Source organism: Arxiozyma heterogenica (genome assembly GCF_036370985.1).
Source record: "Arxiozyma heterogenica strain weizmannii chromosome Unknown scaffold_30, whole genome shotgun sequence".
Classification (NCBI taxonomy): Eukaryota; Fungi; Ascomycota; class Saccharomycetes; order Saccharomycetales; family Saccharomycetaceae; genus Arxiozyma; species Arxiozyma heterogenica.
Window position 1 is genome coordinate 615,835 of NW_027042683.1, and position 18,912 is coordinate 634,746.

Here is an 18,912-nt window from a genome sequence, read left to right on the forward strand (position 1 = left end):
GAAAATACACTATAATAGTTTATATAAATAAGTCTTACAAAATATAGAACATTGCAAAAGAATAGTATAATAACATTAAAATCATCATAGTTAGCTAAAATTTTTCAAAATTCTGTTAACAACCAGCTTTGACTTTTAGTTGTCTTCATATATGTCGTATTAATAATCTTTTTGCTGCTAACTAAGCCCACTAATTCATAAAAGAAAATTATAGAAAATCTTGGGAACCCCATAAAAAATATCTTCAACTATCAGAATAAAAAAAGGAAAGATTTTTATTCACCCTAAAAAAATTAAAATAAGAAAAAATTAAACAATTTTTTTCCTATTTCATTATAAAAGTCTCCGTATTTTCATACACCGGGCAGAGCTCTTCTTACTAACAAAAGATTGCTAGAACCCTATTATATTACAAGAAAACTAAAGTTATTGTTTTATTTGAAACAATATGAATAGTTACGTGTTTTTATTTTTATTGTGGAAATTCAATAAACCTTCAGTTGATTGGTCAATTTTGCATTATTTATGGTGAAGTCATTTTCTCTGTTATTATTTAACTGGTGTTAACCCCGCGGGAGGAGTGTTAAAATTCACCCACTGTATTGTTATGGTATAGTCAACAATAGATATTATTGTTTTTTCTACTTTTTTTTTATTTTTTTGTATTTTACCCTACAATAATTTTAGTAATTATTTCGTAATTTCAAAAGTAACCCTAGTTTTCGAATTCATTTGAAAAAAATTCGTGCAGAGTGATAATAGAATGAGTTTAGGAGACTAATGAAAAATGAAAGAAAAGATTAATTTTGCAGTCTTTTTTTTTTTTTAAAACCTTGGTTGAAGTTGAAGATTACCAGTAAACATACAAGTGCTGTAAAACTCTAGATTAATCCAAACGTAAAACAAAAATAAAAACCATTAATTTTGAGAAGTAGTTAGTTTAGTAAGGTCGGTCCTCATACTTTAACTATATTCGTTTATCGCTGTTTACTGATACAGCAACCCATTATTGTTTATCTATTTTTCTACAAATATGCAAGGTGGTATTAGAAGAAAGAAGGATTTGTTACCTCGTTATAAGAAAAATGGTGGTTTTAATAACAGAAATAGATCATATTTGACTACCCCAATGAAAAAAATATTGGCATACATTGGTCTTCTATGTATTGTTTATTTAGTCTTGAGAGTGGCTTATTCTGATTTAAATAAAATCCCAACATATGAATTAGAACGTTTAGAAAATGATAAAACTAATAACAAGAATAATAATAAAAATAATAATAATAATGTCAATGTTAAATCTAATAATGAAGATACTACAATTGACGAACTTTTAAAAGATATCAAGCAAAATGACAATAATAACATAGTAGATCAAATCAGTAATAATAATAAAGATCCTAAGAATTTGGATGAAAGAAAAAAAATAGCAAAGGACAAATTTAATAATGAAGTTGCTATGCAACAAGAAACTAAAAACCTAGAAAATGACTTAAAACCACATGTCGATGCCAAAGATATTCCAAACAAAGGGTCAGGTAGTGTTGTGGATGAATCCGCTGTTAGAATGGCACAAAAAAACCTAATAATATAATTCATATACACAAACTTTGCGTGTGTTAAGTATTTATCGGTATATATTGATTTATAGAGAATATTAATATATTTATAAATGTTTGAGATGTATTGTAATCTGAAAATTATCATTTTAAAAGCCGAACCGTCTCTTTGTGTATACAAACGCACCATATGCTAGAATTATCATACAGAGGAAGATGCTGCAAAACCAAGTTAATGATTCGTTAAATTGGCCTGGGACAATAACATTCATTCCCCACAAACCTGTAATTACATTCATAGGCAAAACAATAGTACCTAGGATAGTGATTTTACCCAATACATCGTTCATATCATTATTAACTTTTGTCATATCAATATTGATCTGTGCCAAATAATTAGAATGGGATCTACTTAATAGCTTTTCATAGTGGTTTAATGATGAAACCATTGTAATAATATGATCTTGAATATCATCAAGATACATTCCAATTTCTGTCTGCGGCACTGGATCCCATTGCCCATTATATCTCTTGGCAAAACCTTTAATAACATCTGCTTTAGCACCAAGCAATCGAAGAATACTCATAACACGTTTACGACAATCTCCAATACGACGTAACATATCTCCTTTTTTCTTCCACCCAATTATATTAGCGTTAAAAGTAGAAATACTTGATGAAGAACGAGTACTACGAGTGCTTCTGGTTGATATAGATCTGAAGTTTGAACTTTTACTGCTTCTTGATGTTCCAGATGATAACGTACCTGTCGTGTGTCGTGAAAAAATACTCTTCCTTCTTCTTGGTGGACTTCTTCTACTAAATAAATGTTGTGATGTATCACTATTATCATCATTTTCATTATCCAGGTATATTATATTATCATCCGAGTCTGATGAGTCTGACGAGTCTGATGAGGAAGATGTGTCATCAATTTGATTCATTTTTATAATCGCATCCTCAATATCATAGACTTCATCTTCAATCAATTCTATCATAGGCCCAAATGCGTCTGTAATATCATCTATTAAGGCATAGGCAATCCAATCTGATGTAACATTTAAATAATCCTTTAATAGCCTTGCTCTTCTTCTTACGTTAATAGGGTGTGGGGTAGGTGCAAAATGGAATGTTAACACACCAGTGCGGAAGACAATAATATAGACATTTAGTGGCTCTAATTCACCAGCTCGAGGTTTATGTCTATCACCTGATTTACGTTTAAATTTTTCTCTTTCTTCACGTTTTTTAAGTATACTCTGTCTGCGTCTCCTTGTAACACTGGTGTGATTAACTGATCCATAGTCAGATTTAGAAGAGTATATAGATGATCTTCTTCTATTTCTCCTAAATAATGAATGGAACCATGACACATTGTTATTATTCCTCTTATTTCCAGTGTGTAATGATTTATCAGAGGAATCATCGCTGCTATCAAAGGTTTCAGATTTGAATTTTTTTCGTCTTGTATGTTTCTCAGCAACGATATCGAAACTTCTAAAACATATTAAATAATAATCCTTAAATAATTCCACTTTTTCTCTTATTTCACCCAAGAAAATATCTTCTGTAGTTAGGGGATGGATACCAAATGCTTTACTTAATACTTTCATTTCTTCCTCTGTTGGATTAATCACATCTAGCCAAAATGGATGGATGTCTTCCAACGCAATTGAGGGGGTCTTGCCCTTAATTCCACTTCCTGTACCACTATTATAAGTAGTGAGATTTGTTCCACTATGGTTAGATGATATATTGGTTGTAATTTTGTTTAGTACCGAATGGACCGGTTGTGATTGTGGCTGTGGTTGTGGTTGTGAAAGTAAAGTTGAATTGAGAGTTGTGTTTACCATATTGGCATTTGATGAATTGTGACTATTCAACGTTGGATTATTATTTTGTGGTGAGGAAGGTGATGTAACTTTGGTTGATATAGTGTCCTGATTTAAATTATCTGGGTTCATGTATATCGAACTGACAAAGAGATCTTCAAATTTCTGTCCTGGTTGCAACAATCCAGAGATGGTTGGGGAATGGACTGTAGCATCTAAATCCATTCTAAAATAGGCAAATCTGAAATGTTCGGGGTTATTAGAAATTATGTGATGTGGATATTGAATATTTCTTCCTACTAAAAAATTGTCTCTCATGGTAGAATCAATATTAGAATTCTTAAGTTTGCTTAAATTTAACGGTGTCCCAGACATATTTGTATTTCTCACAGGACTATGAGGTAGTTCACCATTCAGTAATGTAGTTTTAATATTACTGGGTCTTTGCATTAAATGCCATGGTGCTACTTTCTTTGGTCTCAGCCTACCATTTTTGGATAAATGTTCAGCTTCATTTACTTTTTTGTTTTCCAATTCAGGAACGTCAATATTAGTTACAATGGGATGAGAAAAGAAAATACCACTTTTCTTACTTTGTTTATTGATGCTTGTAATATTTCCTGATTTGTTTCTGTTGATAATATCATTATCATCAGTTTCTTCTTCGGTCTCATCATAATGAAGATGAAATCTTTCTGCGTCTTCTAAAGCTTGTCTTCTCAATCTTTCAGTTTCTTCTTTAGAGAATTCCTCCAACACAGAGACATCAGGCCAAATTTTTTGATTATCATTTGTAGTTTCATCTTCAAGGACAAGACAAACGTCATCTAATGATGAATGTGAAGAGGAACTACCTCTTGAAGAGGGCCTTGAATTATATTCATCTTCTTCTGAGGATGTGTAGGATGAAAAACTTGATGTGGAGTCGTATTCATCATCTTCTGCAGTTAATGATACTAAAGGATGAGTGATATTTGAATACTTATTGCCACTACTATTATTGTGAAGGTGATTATTATTATTATTACTGTTACTGTTACTGTTACTGTTACTGTTATTGTTACTGTTACTATTCGCAGTGATAGTATTTTGTTGTACATGTTGTAATAAAGCATCTACATCGATGACTACATCACCTTCAAGTTTTTTTGGATTATTAGTACCGTGGATATTTTTCTTTTTATTCTTACCACGATTATTTTTATTTTTTTTGGATGATTTCCCATGCGAATTATATTTATAGGATACCAAATGGTTTGGTATCTGTGATGATTCATCTTTTGAGAGGGTATGTGTGTGATCTATGAAAGCGTTATGCTGGTCTGTATCTCTTTGGATTTGTGCGTCATTTAAAAGGCTGGAATCCATCAACCTGTCACCACGTTCCAAATCATAATTATAACCAAAATCTGTATCCGATTCATGTAGCATCCCCCATGAATCCACATGGTCGAAATCAGACGCTAATAAATCAGTGTTGTTGTTGTTACCGCCGATATTAAAAGAAGAGACCCTTTTACTTGAATCAAATTGTTTGTTAGAATTTTTTGATCTGTTCTTGTATTTATATGTATTGGATGATAACAAAGGAACGGATTCATTCCGTTTTTCACCATAATTAGACATTTTCTTATTTTCTTTTTTTTTTAAAAAAAAAAATCCTCTATTTGCGTGTGTGTTTATGTGTGTATGTTCACTATTTTGGTTCTTATGGAAATATATTTATTTCTTCTTGTTCAAAATCAGATGGCAAAGTCATCTATCAATTTATATTCAGGTAAGTTGGTTTCAATCGTTCAATTTAGTTACAGTTATTTAGTCTCTTCATTTTGAAACTGCAGCTCCCATTGAAAGAGATTGTTCTTATGCATAGTTTAGTATATAATGATTATATATTTGTTGCTTCAATGTATATTCCCGCATTTTTTGTAAAATCGGTTTATATTTTTGTTCTTTGTTAATTTTTTTTTCTTTTTTTTTCATTTAATTATTAGAAAGAAAAAGAGAGGGCCATACAAAAAAAAAAAAAAAAAAAACAGAAAAATGCGGAATTATGATGGTTTTCTCGGAATAAGTTTCCGTTAGAATCCGCGTTGTTTGTAAGAGTGTCAAATATCCACGTTGCCTGTTAATGTGAGTGTATACGTGGCGGAAGGGAAAGTGATGGGATTCAGAAGATAGAAAAAAATAGCAATGGGTCAGTCACACTGTATGGTTACGGTTAACGGTTAATGGTTAATGGTGTACGTATGTATGTATGTATGTATGTGTTTAACATACAACAAATGATCACTTTATGCGGTCCTCCCCCTTTATCCTCGATCAATCTCAATCAAAAAATCTATCTATCTATCAATTCATTAGTCTACCTATTTGTGTATGTATGGGGTCGTCTCTTACACTGGTGTTTGTGTTTTTGTCGGTTGTATATGAATACCGGAAGGTAAGGGAAAGGTCTTGTTAGTCTCTTTTTTTTTTCATTTGTTCTTATAATCTCTTTTTTTGGTTTTTGTTTTTTTCCTCCTTTTTTTTATTGTACGTACAGCATATGTATTACATATATGTTACATATACATTTGTATATTTGTATCTTTGTATCTTTGTATCTTTGTATATTCATATACTGAACGAAATTATTTCAAAGAGGAAGCAAACGTTAAAACACAAGTATTATCGTACTTTAAAAATATTATAACGTTACATAATCAAATAAGTTTTATTCTATCAATCTATAAAGAGATATATAAAAAAAAAAAAGATATCCTAGAGATTTATAAAAATAATAATAATAATAATAATAATAAAAGCAATCAATTTAAGAGTCAAAAGATGAGTTTATATTTTACTTTATTATTTGCCTTTTTAATATTGAAAATGTGCATACTTTTCTTTATTGTCCTTCCATTGCCAAACAGAATCAGAAAATTGGTTTACAACATCTGGAATAAGCTAAGTAACAAACAAGAATACAGAACCGTATCATATATCCTATGGGTCATTGTCGGTTTGCTATTTATAGACTCATGGAAAAGAGCCAATGTTCCAATACATCTACATTTTCGCTCTAGCCGTGGGGATAATGATGTCAGCGGATCCGGTAGCACTTTGGATGACCCTGTTACTTCTATTCAGGGGTTTGCTACTAGGGCATACAACCAGAGAAATGTTTATATCTCGGGATTTATTTTGTATTTCATGGTTGTTATCCCATCTATTATGAGTTTGATTAAAAGATTGATTAAATATCAAGATTTGATCGATAAGAAGAATGCTGGGAAACCAGAAGAATTGGACAAATTACAGACAGGTGACAAAGATTTAGATGAGTTAAGAGATCAGTTGAGAAAGAGACAAATCTCTTTGGATGGATTGAGAATACAGATATCAAATTATGAAAAACATTTTGATGAATTGGTTAGAAGTAACAGTGGAAACGAAGAAGACCCGGAATTAAAGAAAACAAATTAAACTAATATTAAACAGTGATTACATAGGCATATGTGTATACATATGTTTATATCTATATCTATATATATATCCATATCTATATATATATATATATATAGTCACAAGTTTCTTTCCTTTTCATAAATATTTCTAATTTCACTATCTTTATTTGATTTATATTTCATAAATATCCCCCATGTTCCAAGAATGGTACCCATGCTAGTTGCCAAATAAAAATATGGTCTAGTTGAACCCTTTTGTTTAACTTTATTAAAAGTTTTCTCCATGACATTAAAATATTGTGAACTATAGAATCTTTTACAAAGAGCCATCATATGTATATATATACTATTACTACTAAATATTAACATTCCAACTATATATCTACTAACATGTATGTTATTACTACATTAGAGCACAAGTATATATATGCAGCTATATATGCATATATATATAGTTATCTAGTATGGACATAAGTGTCTATTAGACAATATTTACAAAGAGTGTATTAATTATAATATGTGTGTTAAGGGTAATAGTTAAACAAACAAACAAACAATGTTAGAATATATGCATAGTGTGTAGACACATATGAATACATAGACATGCCCTTTATTTTCTGATTCTTATTGTTCTGGCAATAGTGGTAATCAAGATATAATAAAAAGAGGGGAGAAATAAACTTAAAAAAAAAGGGTGGAGAATGGCCATGTGTTTTGAAAGAAAAGAAGACATTGTTGTTGTTGTTGTTATTGTTACTGTTATTGTCATATATTGTATGTATACTTATAGAAGATGAATGAAGTGTAATGATAGCAATAGCTTACAGTACATTCTGAAAGAGAAAACAGAAATTCTAGATTCTTTAGGCTTGTTTGTTGAATAATAAATAACACTCGGCATTGATCACAACGATAAACTAATAACAGTGTATATACATGTATACTTCATTACGTTACATCATATTATACTATACTATATTATATTATATTATATTATATTATATTATATTATTATTAGATTTACATGTAAGTTTTATTTGTCTATGTCATTCATTCATTCATTCATTCATAGATCCATTTAGCTTGATTAGATTCCCAATTGATTAATTCTTCTGGTTTAAACCAAAGAGCAATTTCACGATTAGCACTTTCCACAGAGTCACTACCATGACAAACGTTTCTACCTAAGTCAATGCCAAAATCACCTCTAATAGTACCAGGAGCAGAGTCTGCTGGATTTGTAGCACCTAACATTACTCTACCTTGCTTGACAACATTCTTACCTTCCCAACACATGGCAACAATAGGACCGGAGGACATGAACTGAGCCATCTTTGGATAAAATGGCTTGTTGACATGTTCAGCATAATGTTGGGCCAATAGCTCTTTCGTGGCTTGCACCAATTTGAGACCAACTAATTTATAACCTCTACGTTCGAATCTACCAATAATGTCAGAAACTAGACCCCTTTGGACACCATCTGGCTTGACTGCAATAAAAGTTCTTTCTTCAGACATTGATAATTGTTTGACAGATTGACTTAATTGTTCGCTCATTAACTTATGCATATATGTTATACGTACACTTGCACAGTGATCAATTGATATGATTATATTTCTTTTAATTAGTAGTCAAAAATGTACACAAAAGGCACGTAGTGACAAGAGATGTCAAGAGAAAAAAAGGGGAAGGTAAAAAAGCCAAGACAAGACGAGATAAGACAAATGAGATCAAATTCAGAATCTCTTCATTTAAATATTGTATTTTTTCTTTGTGTGTGTGTGTGTGTGTGTGTGTACTCGGTTTTCTGTTCTTAAGAAATAGTGTCCTTCTTTTTTAGGACATTCATCATTGTTACTATGATGACGGCTTCTGGTATTATTGTTGCTATTATTATTATTATTATTATTATTATTATTATTAAAACTTTTTAGCCTTAATGGGAAGGTAAGCGGGGTGGAAGTAACAAAAAGAATTGTATGGATTTTGGTTGGTAGTGGTTACCAGAAAAGAAAACTTCCAAGTTCGGCAAAAGTTGACAGGAGGAAAGTACATTGGAGGAAGGGAGGGGAAGGTGAGGAATGAGGAGAAAGGTGAAGATTCAAAGACGTGTCATACACCGTATTTTGATTGGTTTTTCGACGTTTTCTTTTTTTTTTTACGCGTTTGGAGGTTTAAAAATATGGATTTCCTTCGTTTACCTGAAAAAATTAGGAGTGTGAACTATCCGCGAACAAATTCATTACTATTAGATCTATATTTTATGACCATATGTATTGACTACACATAATTATATATACAGACAATATCCTCAATATAGTTATGTATGTTTGTAATATGTATGTATGTATGTATGTATTTATGTATCTCTTTAGAGGAGAAACAGTAACTATAACAGTTTTAAGACAATTTATTCATAAGTGGAAAATAAAAAGTTAATACAAAATAAAACAAAAATGGTTACGTTCTGTAAGAATAATCATTCTCTTTCTTTTCTTCTTCGTTTATTTATTAGTTTTCATCTATTTTTATTTTTCATTTATTTTGTTTGATTCTTTCTTTGTATATGTTCTCTATATGTGTAAAATTAGTAATTTTATTAAAATTGAGGTTGTTGTTGTGTTGATTGAAAATATTGTTGATACACTGGGTTATTTGGATTGTTGTTTCCATTGACCGATGAGTCTGGCTTGTTACTATTATTATTTATCATATTGTTGTTGGTTGGATTGTTTCCCGTGGTTGGTTGATTGTTTGTTTGGCCAACATTTGGACCTGGGAAACTGTCCATAGTGAAAGGATGTAGATTCTCATTACTACCCTGTTGTAATTGTTGTAATTGGGCTGCACTTTGAGGTGGTATTTGATTAGTAGGCATTGGGATTTGTCCTGGCTGTTGTTGTTGTTGCTGTTGTGCTTGTTGTTGTTGCTGAACTGTTATTTGCCCTTGTTGTTGTGCATGTTGCATAGCAACTTGATGTTGTTGAACTTGTTGCTGTGCCTGTTGTATTTGTTGTGCTTGTTGTTGTGCTGCTATTCTCTGTCTCCGAGCCTCTGGATCTTCCTCCTCCTCTTCCTCTTCTTCTTCATCAGGAGCATTTAAACATGCTTGGATCAAATTTCTACCCTCTTGTTGGGTGACAATAGGTTCAAATTTAGGCGTGCTAAAAGTATAAACTAGCCCAGTTTCAGAGACAACCAACAAAAGCACTTGAGTACCAGTCAAAACAGACAATTCAAAGGCTTTCTTCATGATACCATGTTTACGCTTAGAGAAAGTGACATGTCGTCTTGTTTTATTTTCAATAAATTTTATTTCGATTTTTCTCCTTTCTTTACCATTGCCATTTGTGCTTCCAGCATCACTGACGTCGTTGTTGTTGACTATTGGATTTTCTGAATTTAATGAGGTTGCACTTGGTGATAGTGACACGGCTGGTTTGATATCTTGGTCCGACATTCTTGTTTTTATTTATTTGTTTAGTTATCTATCTATCTATCTATCTATTGTGTTTTTATTCAGAATAAATTAATGGAGTTGTAAATTCACTAAAAAAAAAAAAAAGAAAGAAATCAATAAAAATTTGATCTTGGTATAACTTGTGGTACAATCAGTCTTCGAACAGGTTGTTTCGTCTTGACAAGACTGAAAAAATGAGGGGAATAAACAATAATTAATGGTGGTTTTAATAAGTAATCAAGAGAAAGACGACAATAAAGGTAAACAGAGCCAAATATGGCTTTTAAAATAATTGATAACGAGAAAAGGAAAAAAAACCAAAACAAGATACCAAATTGTTTAAAAAGGAAAATTGGGTAAAAAGGGGGAATGGTGATGTGTGATATTTACACAAAAAAAAAATCTTTTTTTTAATAACTGGAAGAAAAAAATTTTTCAAGGAATTTACGTGAAGAAAAGTTAAGTTTTCCTTTTTCAACAGAATTTTTCTAAAAAGGGCTCGTATTTATATAATTTTCTGAAACGGGAAATATTACTTTTTTTGGATTGCATTGTGGAGGAAAAGAAAAGAAGGGGGGAGAAAAGAAAAGCCAAAAGAAACACACTAATTAGGGTATGGCAGCCCTGTGTGATTAACAAAAAAAAACATTAATGGAGAAAAACATACGTTTATTTTTTCCTTTTTCTTTCACAATTTCTTGTTGTTGCTGTTCTTTATTTAGGGTTAACAAAATAATTATCTGTTTTTTTCTTCGAAATAAGCCTCACTTATACTGTCACTAAGGCACCGTAAATGAGGGTTTTGTATAAGTAAAGAGAAAAAAGTAGTTTATTATTTCATTTGATCATTCCTGTGACATCAATATGGATGTAACAAAAGGGATAAGTATATTTTAATATTCATAAGTATAGGTTTATGTGTGCCTTTTATTTTGATAGACATTATAGGAATAATAAATATCCTGGATATCTTTATTTGATAAAAACATTGATTTGTTTATAATGTATGCTTTTTCTTTTGCTTTTATTTTTGTTTTTAATTTTTTTTCTATTTTTTTTGAATTTTATGATATATCTGTATATATAGTGAACGTGTTTCTTCTTACTTCGCTTATATATTTTATATACTTGTCTCCTTTTAACCTATACATTTTTAAGAGTCGTTACCTTAATTATACATTTTGCGGTAAAAAAAAAAATACAAGATGGAATTAAGCTCTCATATGAGAAACAATGATACGCTAAATTAAGACTAAACAAGATTCTATTTTGGAAAAAAAATGCAGTATCTACCTATTTAAAAACATTGAAAAAAACCTTTGCTGCATTATGTGGGAGGTTAAAGTCCCTACTATAAACAGCTAGATATTCCTTGGTCAAAAAGTGTTCATTTTATCAGTAATTACTAATATTTCCATCGAAATTTTTTAAAAAAAAATAGGCAAGTTAAGCTTATAGTAAATGATTATAACTCTTGGTTATTACTTTCCATGTAGTATATTTAAGCTATATTATATACAGGGAGTAGCCGATATAAATAGGTATATAGAAAAAACAATAGGATAGTCTTTGGTTAAAAGGTTGGTAAGATCGTTATAGTAACATTGGGACAATTTATGTCACAAATCAGGGTTAATAAAATACTTTCGTTACCCAAATTCCGAACTTATCAAGAATTGTATATGTAAAAAAAAAACATATTACGTACAAAATGACAAAATATATATATCACAATGTAAAAACCAAGAAGAAAATGCCATCTCCTGGAATCGAACCAGGGTTTCATCGGCCACAACGATGTGTACTAACCACTATACTAAGATGGCCAAACTTGTCGAATATTGTTGTAGAATAGAATAGTGATTACCATGATTAGAGAATTGGGGTGCAGTTCTAATTCACTAGTGTATCTAAATTAATGTAATAAATTTTAGGGTTTAAATCAGTCAGATCATTAATTTACTAATCTGAATAATTGATCGAGCTTCAGAAAACACATAAAAGGACAACGTTTTTTGGAGATAAAAGATCATCTTCCATAACCGTTTTTTGTAAATAATCTATATATTGTATAAAAACATAAATAGAAAAACAAGCAATAATCCTTAATTCTCCTATATATAACGTTCTTATATATTTGTTATTGCCCTTACTATTCGTTCAATAGTCCTGTTAAAGAATTAGTCCTAAGTCCAAACTATAACAGATGTTGTTAGAGAATAAAAAAGTTATTACCATCAAGATTACATAAGATCCTGAATGAATCTAGAACTATTTATTGTTTTAATAAGCCATACACGTGCTACAACATTAGCTGCTGCATAATAAAAAAGATTAGTTCCATTAAGATTACATAAGATTTTGACAAATCTAGAATTTACCTATTGTTTTAATAAGTCACACGTGTATTACTAATAACCATAATAATTGTACCATTTATCAGTAGTGCACCCAATTACCATAACTAGTGAATTGGGGTACAGTTACTAATTCACTAGTGTACCTGAATTAGTGTAATAAAATTTAGGGTTTGGATCACTAAGCTCATTGCTGGAAAATAAGAGTTTATTACTGTCATTTCCATAAGAATTATTTTTAATTTGTTGAAATATGATTAGAGTTATGTTTGATAATCTAAATTCATCGTACTAAGTGATCAAAAGCTATGAAAATTTATATTAAAGAAGATTCGAAGATAAAATGAGTATACTGTATAATATCGTATCTTGTATATTACTTATGTAGAAAGAAAACAACTAAGCAATACAATAACAATTTATAGTACCATTAATTTTCTTCTATAAATAACAATAAAACTTATAATACCACCAATATCCTATTGTAAGTTATATTATCTTATTATATTAGTTTAAAATGAACTCTACTAGAATTTTTGATTCCGAAGCCTTGCGTCAACTTAATTAGTTTTTTTGTATATTATGTGGTGTACGGATGTACCTTAATATCAGGAAGACATTTTATTTTTCACCAAATATGCTTTTCAGAGATTTGAAGAAAAATGAAAAACTTTAAAAGAAAGGTCAAAATGAATGAAAGAATATATACTGTATACACTATATAATAAGTATATACATGTATTTAGTACACAATACAACAAACATCTATAACTTAATAATGTTTACCATTACCATATACGCTGAAGGCTCCAAATTCCAACAAATAGGAATTTATGATCTTTCCTAATATCATATGTAATTTCTTTTTTTGTAAATAATTTATATATTATATTAAAGAATAGTGAATAAATATATAAGTTCAATAGCTGTTAATATATAAGATTGCATAATAATTGCTTGACCCCTGTAACAATTCCTGTTTTTAATATCCGATTGATATCATTTGCGCTTCTTGACTAACCAATAAACTAAAGATTATTTGCATATTACAACGGTTATAAGAAAAACTATGATCAGCATTTTATCATTTAGTATCTTATAAAATCTCATTAGTTCCTCTATTTTGTTTTATAACACCATAAATCAGCAATTTTTGTGCTAATCACTATGTTTTTTTCATTTATCTATAATAGATGTTACATGTTAATGCTTTGTAAATGTAAGAGTTATTACAAGTAGCATACTAAAATATGGATATTAATTATATACATAAATACTTACAAACTATATAATTGATTAATGCTAATTAATAAATAGTTGATCTTAGTTATTCGTCTTATTCTTTCTCTAGGTGGAACATATTAGATAGAATATTAATGCTAATGCTGATAATTACTTCTGGCACCATCTCTCAATAATCAAAGGTCTCTTAAATAAGCTTCGTGGTGATCTGCCACGCATGTTAATCCTACGATTGTTTGTTCAAATACATTCACATCCTTGGACCTAGAGTTTTGACCTTTTCAAATCCGTCACTTCGATATTTGGCATCATCTGCAGACTAAGTATTCCAGGGTTTTCAATTATGGTTCCTTACAAAAAAACTTTTTTTATTTATATTCTAAAAATTAAAAAAAATAAACAATTAATAAAAAAAAATAACAAAATTTAAGATGCATAAAGTAAACAAATTATTATTTTTTTATCTTATTGCAATCAGTGTATAGATACACATTTATGACATTAGTAAACACAAAAAGCATGTCAATTAACTAACATAAGAGCTAATTATATAGTATTTAAAGAAAAAATTCTTGTTCTCTACATATAATGTATAAGAGGAAGCACGAATATATACAGTATAACATAATAGAAAATGATTATGAAGAAAGATAGCCAAAAACAAATATACGTAGAATCATATAAGTATCACTTAAATGTTTGCTTGAACGATTGTTACAGCCAAATATGTAACAGTCAGTAAGATAGTGGATTTAAATGAAATTTTCTAGAAAGTTATATCTATAACAAATCTTTTTTGGGGTGATCTTTGCCTATTGGGCGTGCTGGAATAATTCATATATTCAAATTTTTATTATTCTGATGCTATATTGTACAAATTCACTTAAAAGAACTATAGTAAATCAATAATATAATTTGTATAATAGTAGTAATAATAATACTAAGTATACTCAAACGAACTTTCATATTACTGAGAAGCTTAACAGCCTAAATAATTAGGATTATTTAGTAAATTTTCTATATAAATCTTTGAGTGTACAATTAAGCTATCGTAAATACTACATATAGTATCAACAATAAATTCAAAAAGCAAACTATAAAAAACAACTAGGATGTAGAAACAACATAACATAAATATTACCATAATATTTTGTTAACGATGATTTAAAATATCAAGTAACAACTATGAACTATGGAAAATGCAATATTTGATAATCAAGTGAATATTTATAACAAACATATAAAAACTCAGTGAATATTATGATGAGGTATACCATTTCTATATTAAGTCAATAAGAGATATTAATTAGAATATTAAAAATCGTATTTTAAGAGATGTATCCTGCACAATGAAAATGCAAAAAAATTTATTAAAATCACAATTTAATAACTAGGTTACCACATTTGGAAAAACATAAACGGTATTATGAAACAAAGTAGTAATGATATTATCGAAAGGATCCTTTGAAATTTAACCGGATAGATATCATTTTGATAATATACATAAAAAATTGTGCGTAATATAGCTTTTAAATGTAATTTTTTACCACATTTTAGATTTATAACTTTAATTTTCTTTTATAATTCTTGTACATCAGTTTGCTATATATCTTATTTATAACTATTTAAATAACATATAATAACACAACAGTAAATTTAAACTATACAACAACAATATTATCAACTGTGAATATGTATGTCCCTGACTTTGGATCATAGCTTTCAAAGTGATTCAATGGAATATTTTTCAATGTCTGAATATGTTTTTTGACCATTGGATGGTTTGAATCCCTGATAGGTTCTCTAGTACCTTTAGTATATGGATAGCAGTTAAATAATGTCACACGTGCTGAAACATTGATACCTGTATTAGGTTCTGGTTTAACAGATGAATTTTCATATGCTGAGAAGGAACGGTTTTGAAAATTAATGATAGAACCACAAAGAGAAGTTAAAGGAATGTTAGATAAATCCACACATTTTAAAAATTGAATTTTTCCATAATCTTTATGACCTATCACTAAATTAGATATTTTACGCAAAGCCACTAAATCTGTATTTTTTAACGTTTCTAAAGATGGTGAAATATAATATCCATCATCAGTAAAAGATACATCATCATTTAACACTACTGGTAGTTTTCTGTGTTTTGTGTCATCTATAGATTCAATAGATGATGCTGGTGTAATTGGAGTTTTGGGCAATGGAATAGATATGATGGATTCTGATTTGTCCTTATCAGAAGAAGCTTCACTTTGAGCACGACTATAAAGATTATTACCGGATTCTGACTTTGAGTCATTCACAGCAAAGGATATTCTTTTGATGGAATCTTCATCACCAGTAGAAGGTAAATTACTAGCTGTATTTCTCTTAATAATCAAATTTTTAAAATGTGCTTTATCTGGATTAAATAATAATTTATTACTATTTCCCGAAGTTATAGTAGATCCTGAAATCGATAAGGATACTGCATCATTGGTGAAATTAGAAAAGCTGTTATTATTAGTTGCAGTATCTGAAATGGACAAACTTGCATTAGCCAATAATTTCTTAGATGCAAATAATGACTTGACAGCTTGTCTACGCAGAGGGTATATTCTATTTTTTCTACTGATATCAATATTTAACACTCTATCTGACCCAGATTCTTGCTGTGTAATAGAAGGTGGAATATTGATTTTGGTAAAAAGACTCTCATCAATAGTTGATGCAGATGAAGTTACAGAATTCCCACCAATGTTTGTAATTTGATTTTGTTGTAATAAAGAAGGTTGTTGAGTGAGGGCACCCCCTGTATTCAATGGATTAGTTGTCTTCATCTGACTACCAAAAAGACCTGTTGATGGTTGTTGGGTGGTGCCTAACTTTGTGCTATTTGTTGAGAGAAGACCTCCTGTTTGACCAATTGGCTTACTTCCAAATAATCCTGTGGAGGGCGCGTTATTTCCAAAACCTAAAGAGGTTGTATTGATGTTAGCATTAACATTATTACTGCTGGATGAAAATAAACCTGTTCCATTTGTTGAAGCAGCAACATTGTTGTTGTTGATATTCGAACTGAACAAACCAGTGCTACCAGTATTTGCAGAAGCATTATTTGTAGCTGCAGACGTATTTCCAAATAAAGATGTACTACCTTGGGGTTTATTGCCAAATAATCTAGAATTGGAAGAATTTTGGAACAAATTATTATTAGTATTACTTGAACCAAATAACCCCCCAGTGGTTGATGTAGAAGGTTTATTACCAAACAAACCACCAGATGAAGCAGTATTACTTAATCCTGTTGCACTTGAGTTGCCAAATAAGCCACCAGATTTTTGTTGTTGAGAATTATTTTGACCAAATAGACCTCCTGAAGAAAAATTTTGAGTAGTATTTTGACTAAATAAACCACCTCCAATTGTATTATTTGGTTTTGCGCCAAACAACCCTGAACTCTGCATATTATTATTATTATTATTATTATTATTATCCATGCTATTATTTTGGCCAAAGAGGCCCGTGCCTGTTTGATTTTTAGTAGCCTGATTAAATAATCCATTGCTCTGCTGTTGATTTGATTGTCCAAACAATCCATTATTTTGTTGCATGTTATTATTATTTTGTCCAAAAAGACTGTTATTTTGATTTTGTTGGTTTTGTTGTCCAAACAGACCACCACCTTGTTGTGTATTATTATTTTGTCCAAACAAACCACCGCCCATAGGTTTATTCTGTTGGCCAAACATTCCAGAGCCACTGTTAGTATTACTATTAACGTTTGCATTATTACCAAACATACTATTTTGTTGTGTATTTTGACCAAAAATATTATTAGAAGTACTATTATTTTGACCAAATAGGCTTCCAGTTACCATTTTGTTTTGTTGACCAAATAAAGATGTGCCTGTATTACTACTACTACTATTATTATTATTATTGCTTCCGAACACATTATTAGCTGTGTTAAAGTTATTGTTATTTTGGCCAAATAACCCTCCAGTATTACCATTATTATTATTATTTTGTCCAAACATGTTGTTGTTACTGTTATTACTATTCTGCCCAAACATACCATTATTATTAGTTTGTCCGAATAACCCTCCTGAACTACCCATATTTGGTTTATTACCAAACAACCCTCCTGAAGACATCATGTTATTGTTGTTATTTCCAAATAGGCCGCTACTATTTTGTTGAGAATTAGATCCAAATAAACCATTATTATTACTATTATTATTGCTGTTGTTGTTGGTACTGTTTCCAAACATATTAGATGTATTATTTTGTGACTGACCAAATGAGTTAACATTCTGTTGATTACCAAACAAACCCATCCCACTGGAAGTATTATTGTTAGTATTGTTGTTATTATTGCCAAAGAGAGACCCATTAGACATTCCAGATTTACTGAAAGAACCAAAAGAATTAGTTGTGTTATTAACCTGGTTCATTCCACCTCCGAATAATCCGCCAGTTGATGAGTTATTGTTATTGTTATTATTCAGTGTACCAAATGGAGAATTATTTTGAGTTTGGTTCGACCCAAATAATCCACCTTGAGGTCTATTCATATTATTGCCAAACATTGAGCCACCACCGTTGTTATTATTAGTTTGCGTAAATCCACCAAATCCAGATTGTGCAGTGTTATTATTAATACCATTATTATTATTAGGATTACCAAAAAGCGAATTATTTTGAACACCAAATGTGCTATTTGTACTGGATGCTGCACCAAAAGGCTGGGATCTGCTAAACATTGAATTTGAATTGTTTGAAAACATTACGAGCACAATCTACTATAGTGTATGATATAATTTTGGAGAATAAGTAGAGATGAAAATAGGTGAAAAAAAAAAATGTGAACGTTTTATTCTAAAGAAAAAATAGTAGATTGCAATGGTACACCGTCAGATTACTTAGTCCTTGACAATAAACAAGCAAGTGTTATTAAAAAAATATGTCTACTTTGTGATATATGGAGTTTCTTTCTTTTTATTTTTTTTTTTTCTCTTTTTTGTCGA

General features: G+C 30.0%; 7 protein-coding genes and 1 non-coding gene across 8 annotated transcripts; 2 read left to right on the forward strand and 6 right to left on the reverse strand.

Moving 5' to 3' along the window:
• Positions 1-1,033: 1,033 nt before the first annotated feature.
• PWA37_003836 (uncharacterized protein) lies at positions 1,034-1,594 on the forward strand (the record flags this gene model as incomplete). Its single annotated transcript, XM_064860350.1, has 1 exon — positions 1,034-1,594. The coding sequence occupies one exon, from the start codon at positions 1,034-1,036 to the stop codon at positions 1,592-1,594; it is 561 nt and encodes a 186-aa protein (XP_064713011.1).
• A 114-nt stretch (positions 1,595-1,708) lies between these two features.
• MNR2 (putative Mg(2+) transporter MNR2) lies at positions 1,709-5,017 on the reverse strand (the record flags this gene model as incomplete). The annotated part of the gene is made up of 1 exon (XM_064860351.1): positions 1,709-5,017. The coding sequence occupies one exon, from the start codon at positions 5,015-5,017 to the stop codon at positions 1,709-1,711; it is 3,309 nt and encodes a 1,102-aa protein (XP_064713012.1).
• A 1,203-nt stretch (positions 5,018-6,220) lies between these two features.
• YET1 (Yet1p) lies at positions 6,221-6,859 on the forward strand (the record flags this gene model as incomplete). The annotated part of the gene is made up of 1 exon (XM_064860352.1): positions 6,221-6,859. The coding sequence occupies one exon, from the start codon at positions 6,221-6,223 to the stop codon at positions 6,857-6,859; it is 639 nt and encodes a 212-aa protein (XP_064713013.1).
• Positions 6,860-6,957: 98 nt separating this feature from the next.
• PWA37_003839 (uncharacterized protein) lies at positions 6,958-7,209 on the reverse strand (the record flags this gene model as incomplete). The annotated part of the gene is made up of 1 exon (XM_064860353.1): positions 6,958-7,209. One exon carries the CDS (start codon positions 7,207-7,209, stop codon positions 6,958-6,960), a length of 252 nt encoding a protein of 83 aa, XP_064713014.1.
• A 693-nt stretch (positions 7,210-7,902) lies between these two features.
• On the reverse strand, positions 7,903-8,409 carry YNK1 (nucleoside diphosphate kinase; the record flags this gene model as incomplete). Its single annotated transcript, XM_064860354.1, has 1 exon — positions 7,903-8,409. The coding sequence occupies one exon, from the start codon at positions 8,407-8,409 to the stop codon at positions 7,903-7,905; it is 507 nt and encodes a 168-aa protein (XP_064713015.1).
• A 1,031-nt stretch (positions 8,410-9,440) lies between these two features.
• Positions 9,441-10,301, reverse strand: MCM1 (transcription factor MCM1; the record flags this gene model as incomplete). The annotated part of the gene is made up of 1 exon (XM_064860355.1): positions 9,441-10,301. The coding sequence occupies one exon, from the start codon at positions 10,299-10,301 to the stop codon at positions 9,441-9,443; it is 861 nt and encodes a 286-aa protein (XP_064713016.1).
• A 1,754-nt stretch (positions 10,302-12,055) lies between these two features.
• Positions 12,056-12,127, reverse strand: PWA37_003842. The gene has a single exon. It is a non-coding gene; the product is annotated as a tRNA-His (tRNA).
• A 3,434-nt stretch (positions 12,128-15,561) lies between these two features.
• Positions 15,562-18,672, reverse strand: PWA37_003843 (FG-nucleoporin NUP100; the record flags this gene model as incomplete). The annotated part of the gene is made up of 1 exon (XM_064860356.1): positions 15,562-18,672. The coding sequence occupies one exon, from the start codon at positions 18,670-18,672 to the stop codon at positions 15,562-15,564; it is 3,111 nt and encodes a 1,036-aa protein (XP_064713017.1).
• Between the last annotated feature and the right edge of the window lie 240 nt (positions 18,673-18,912).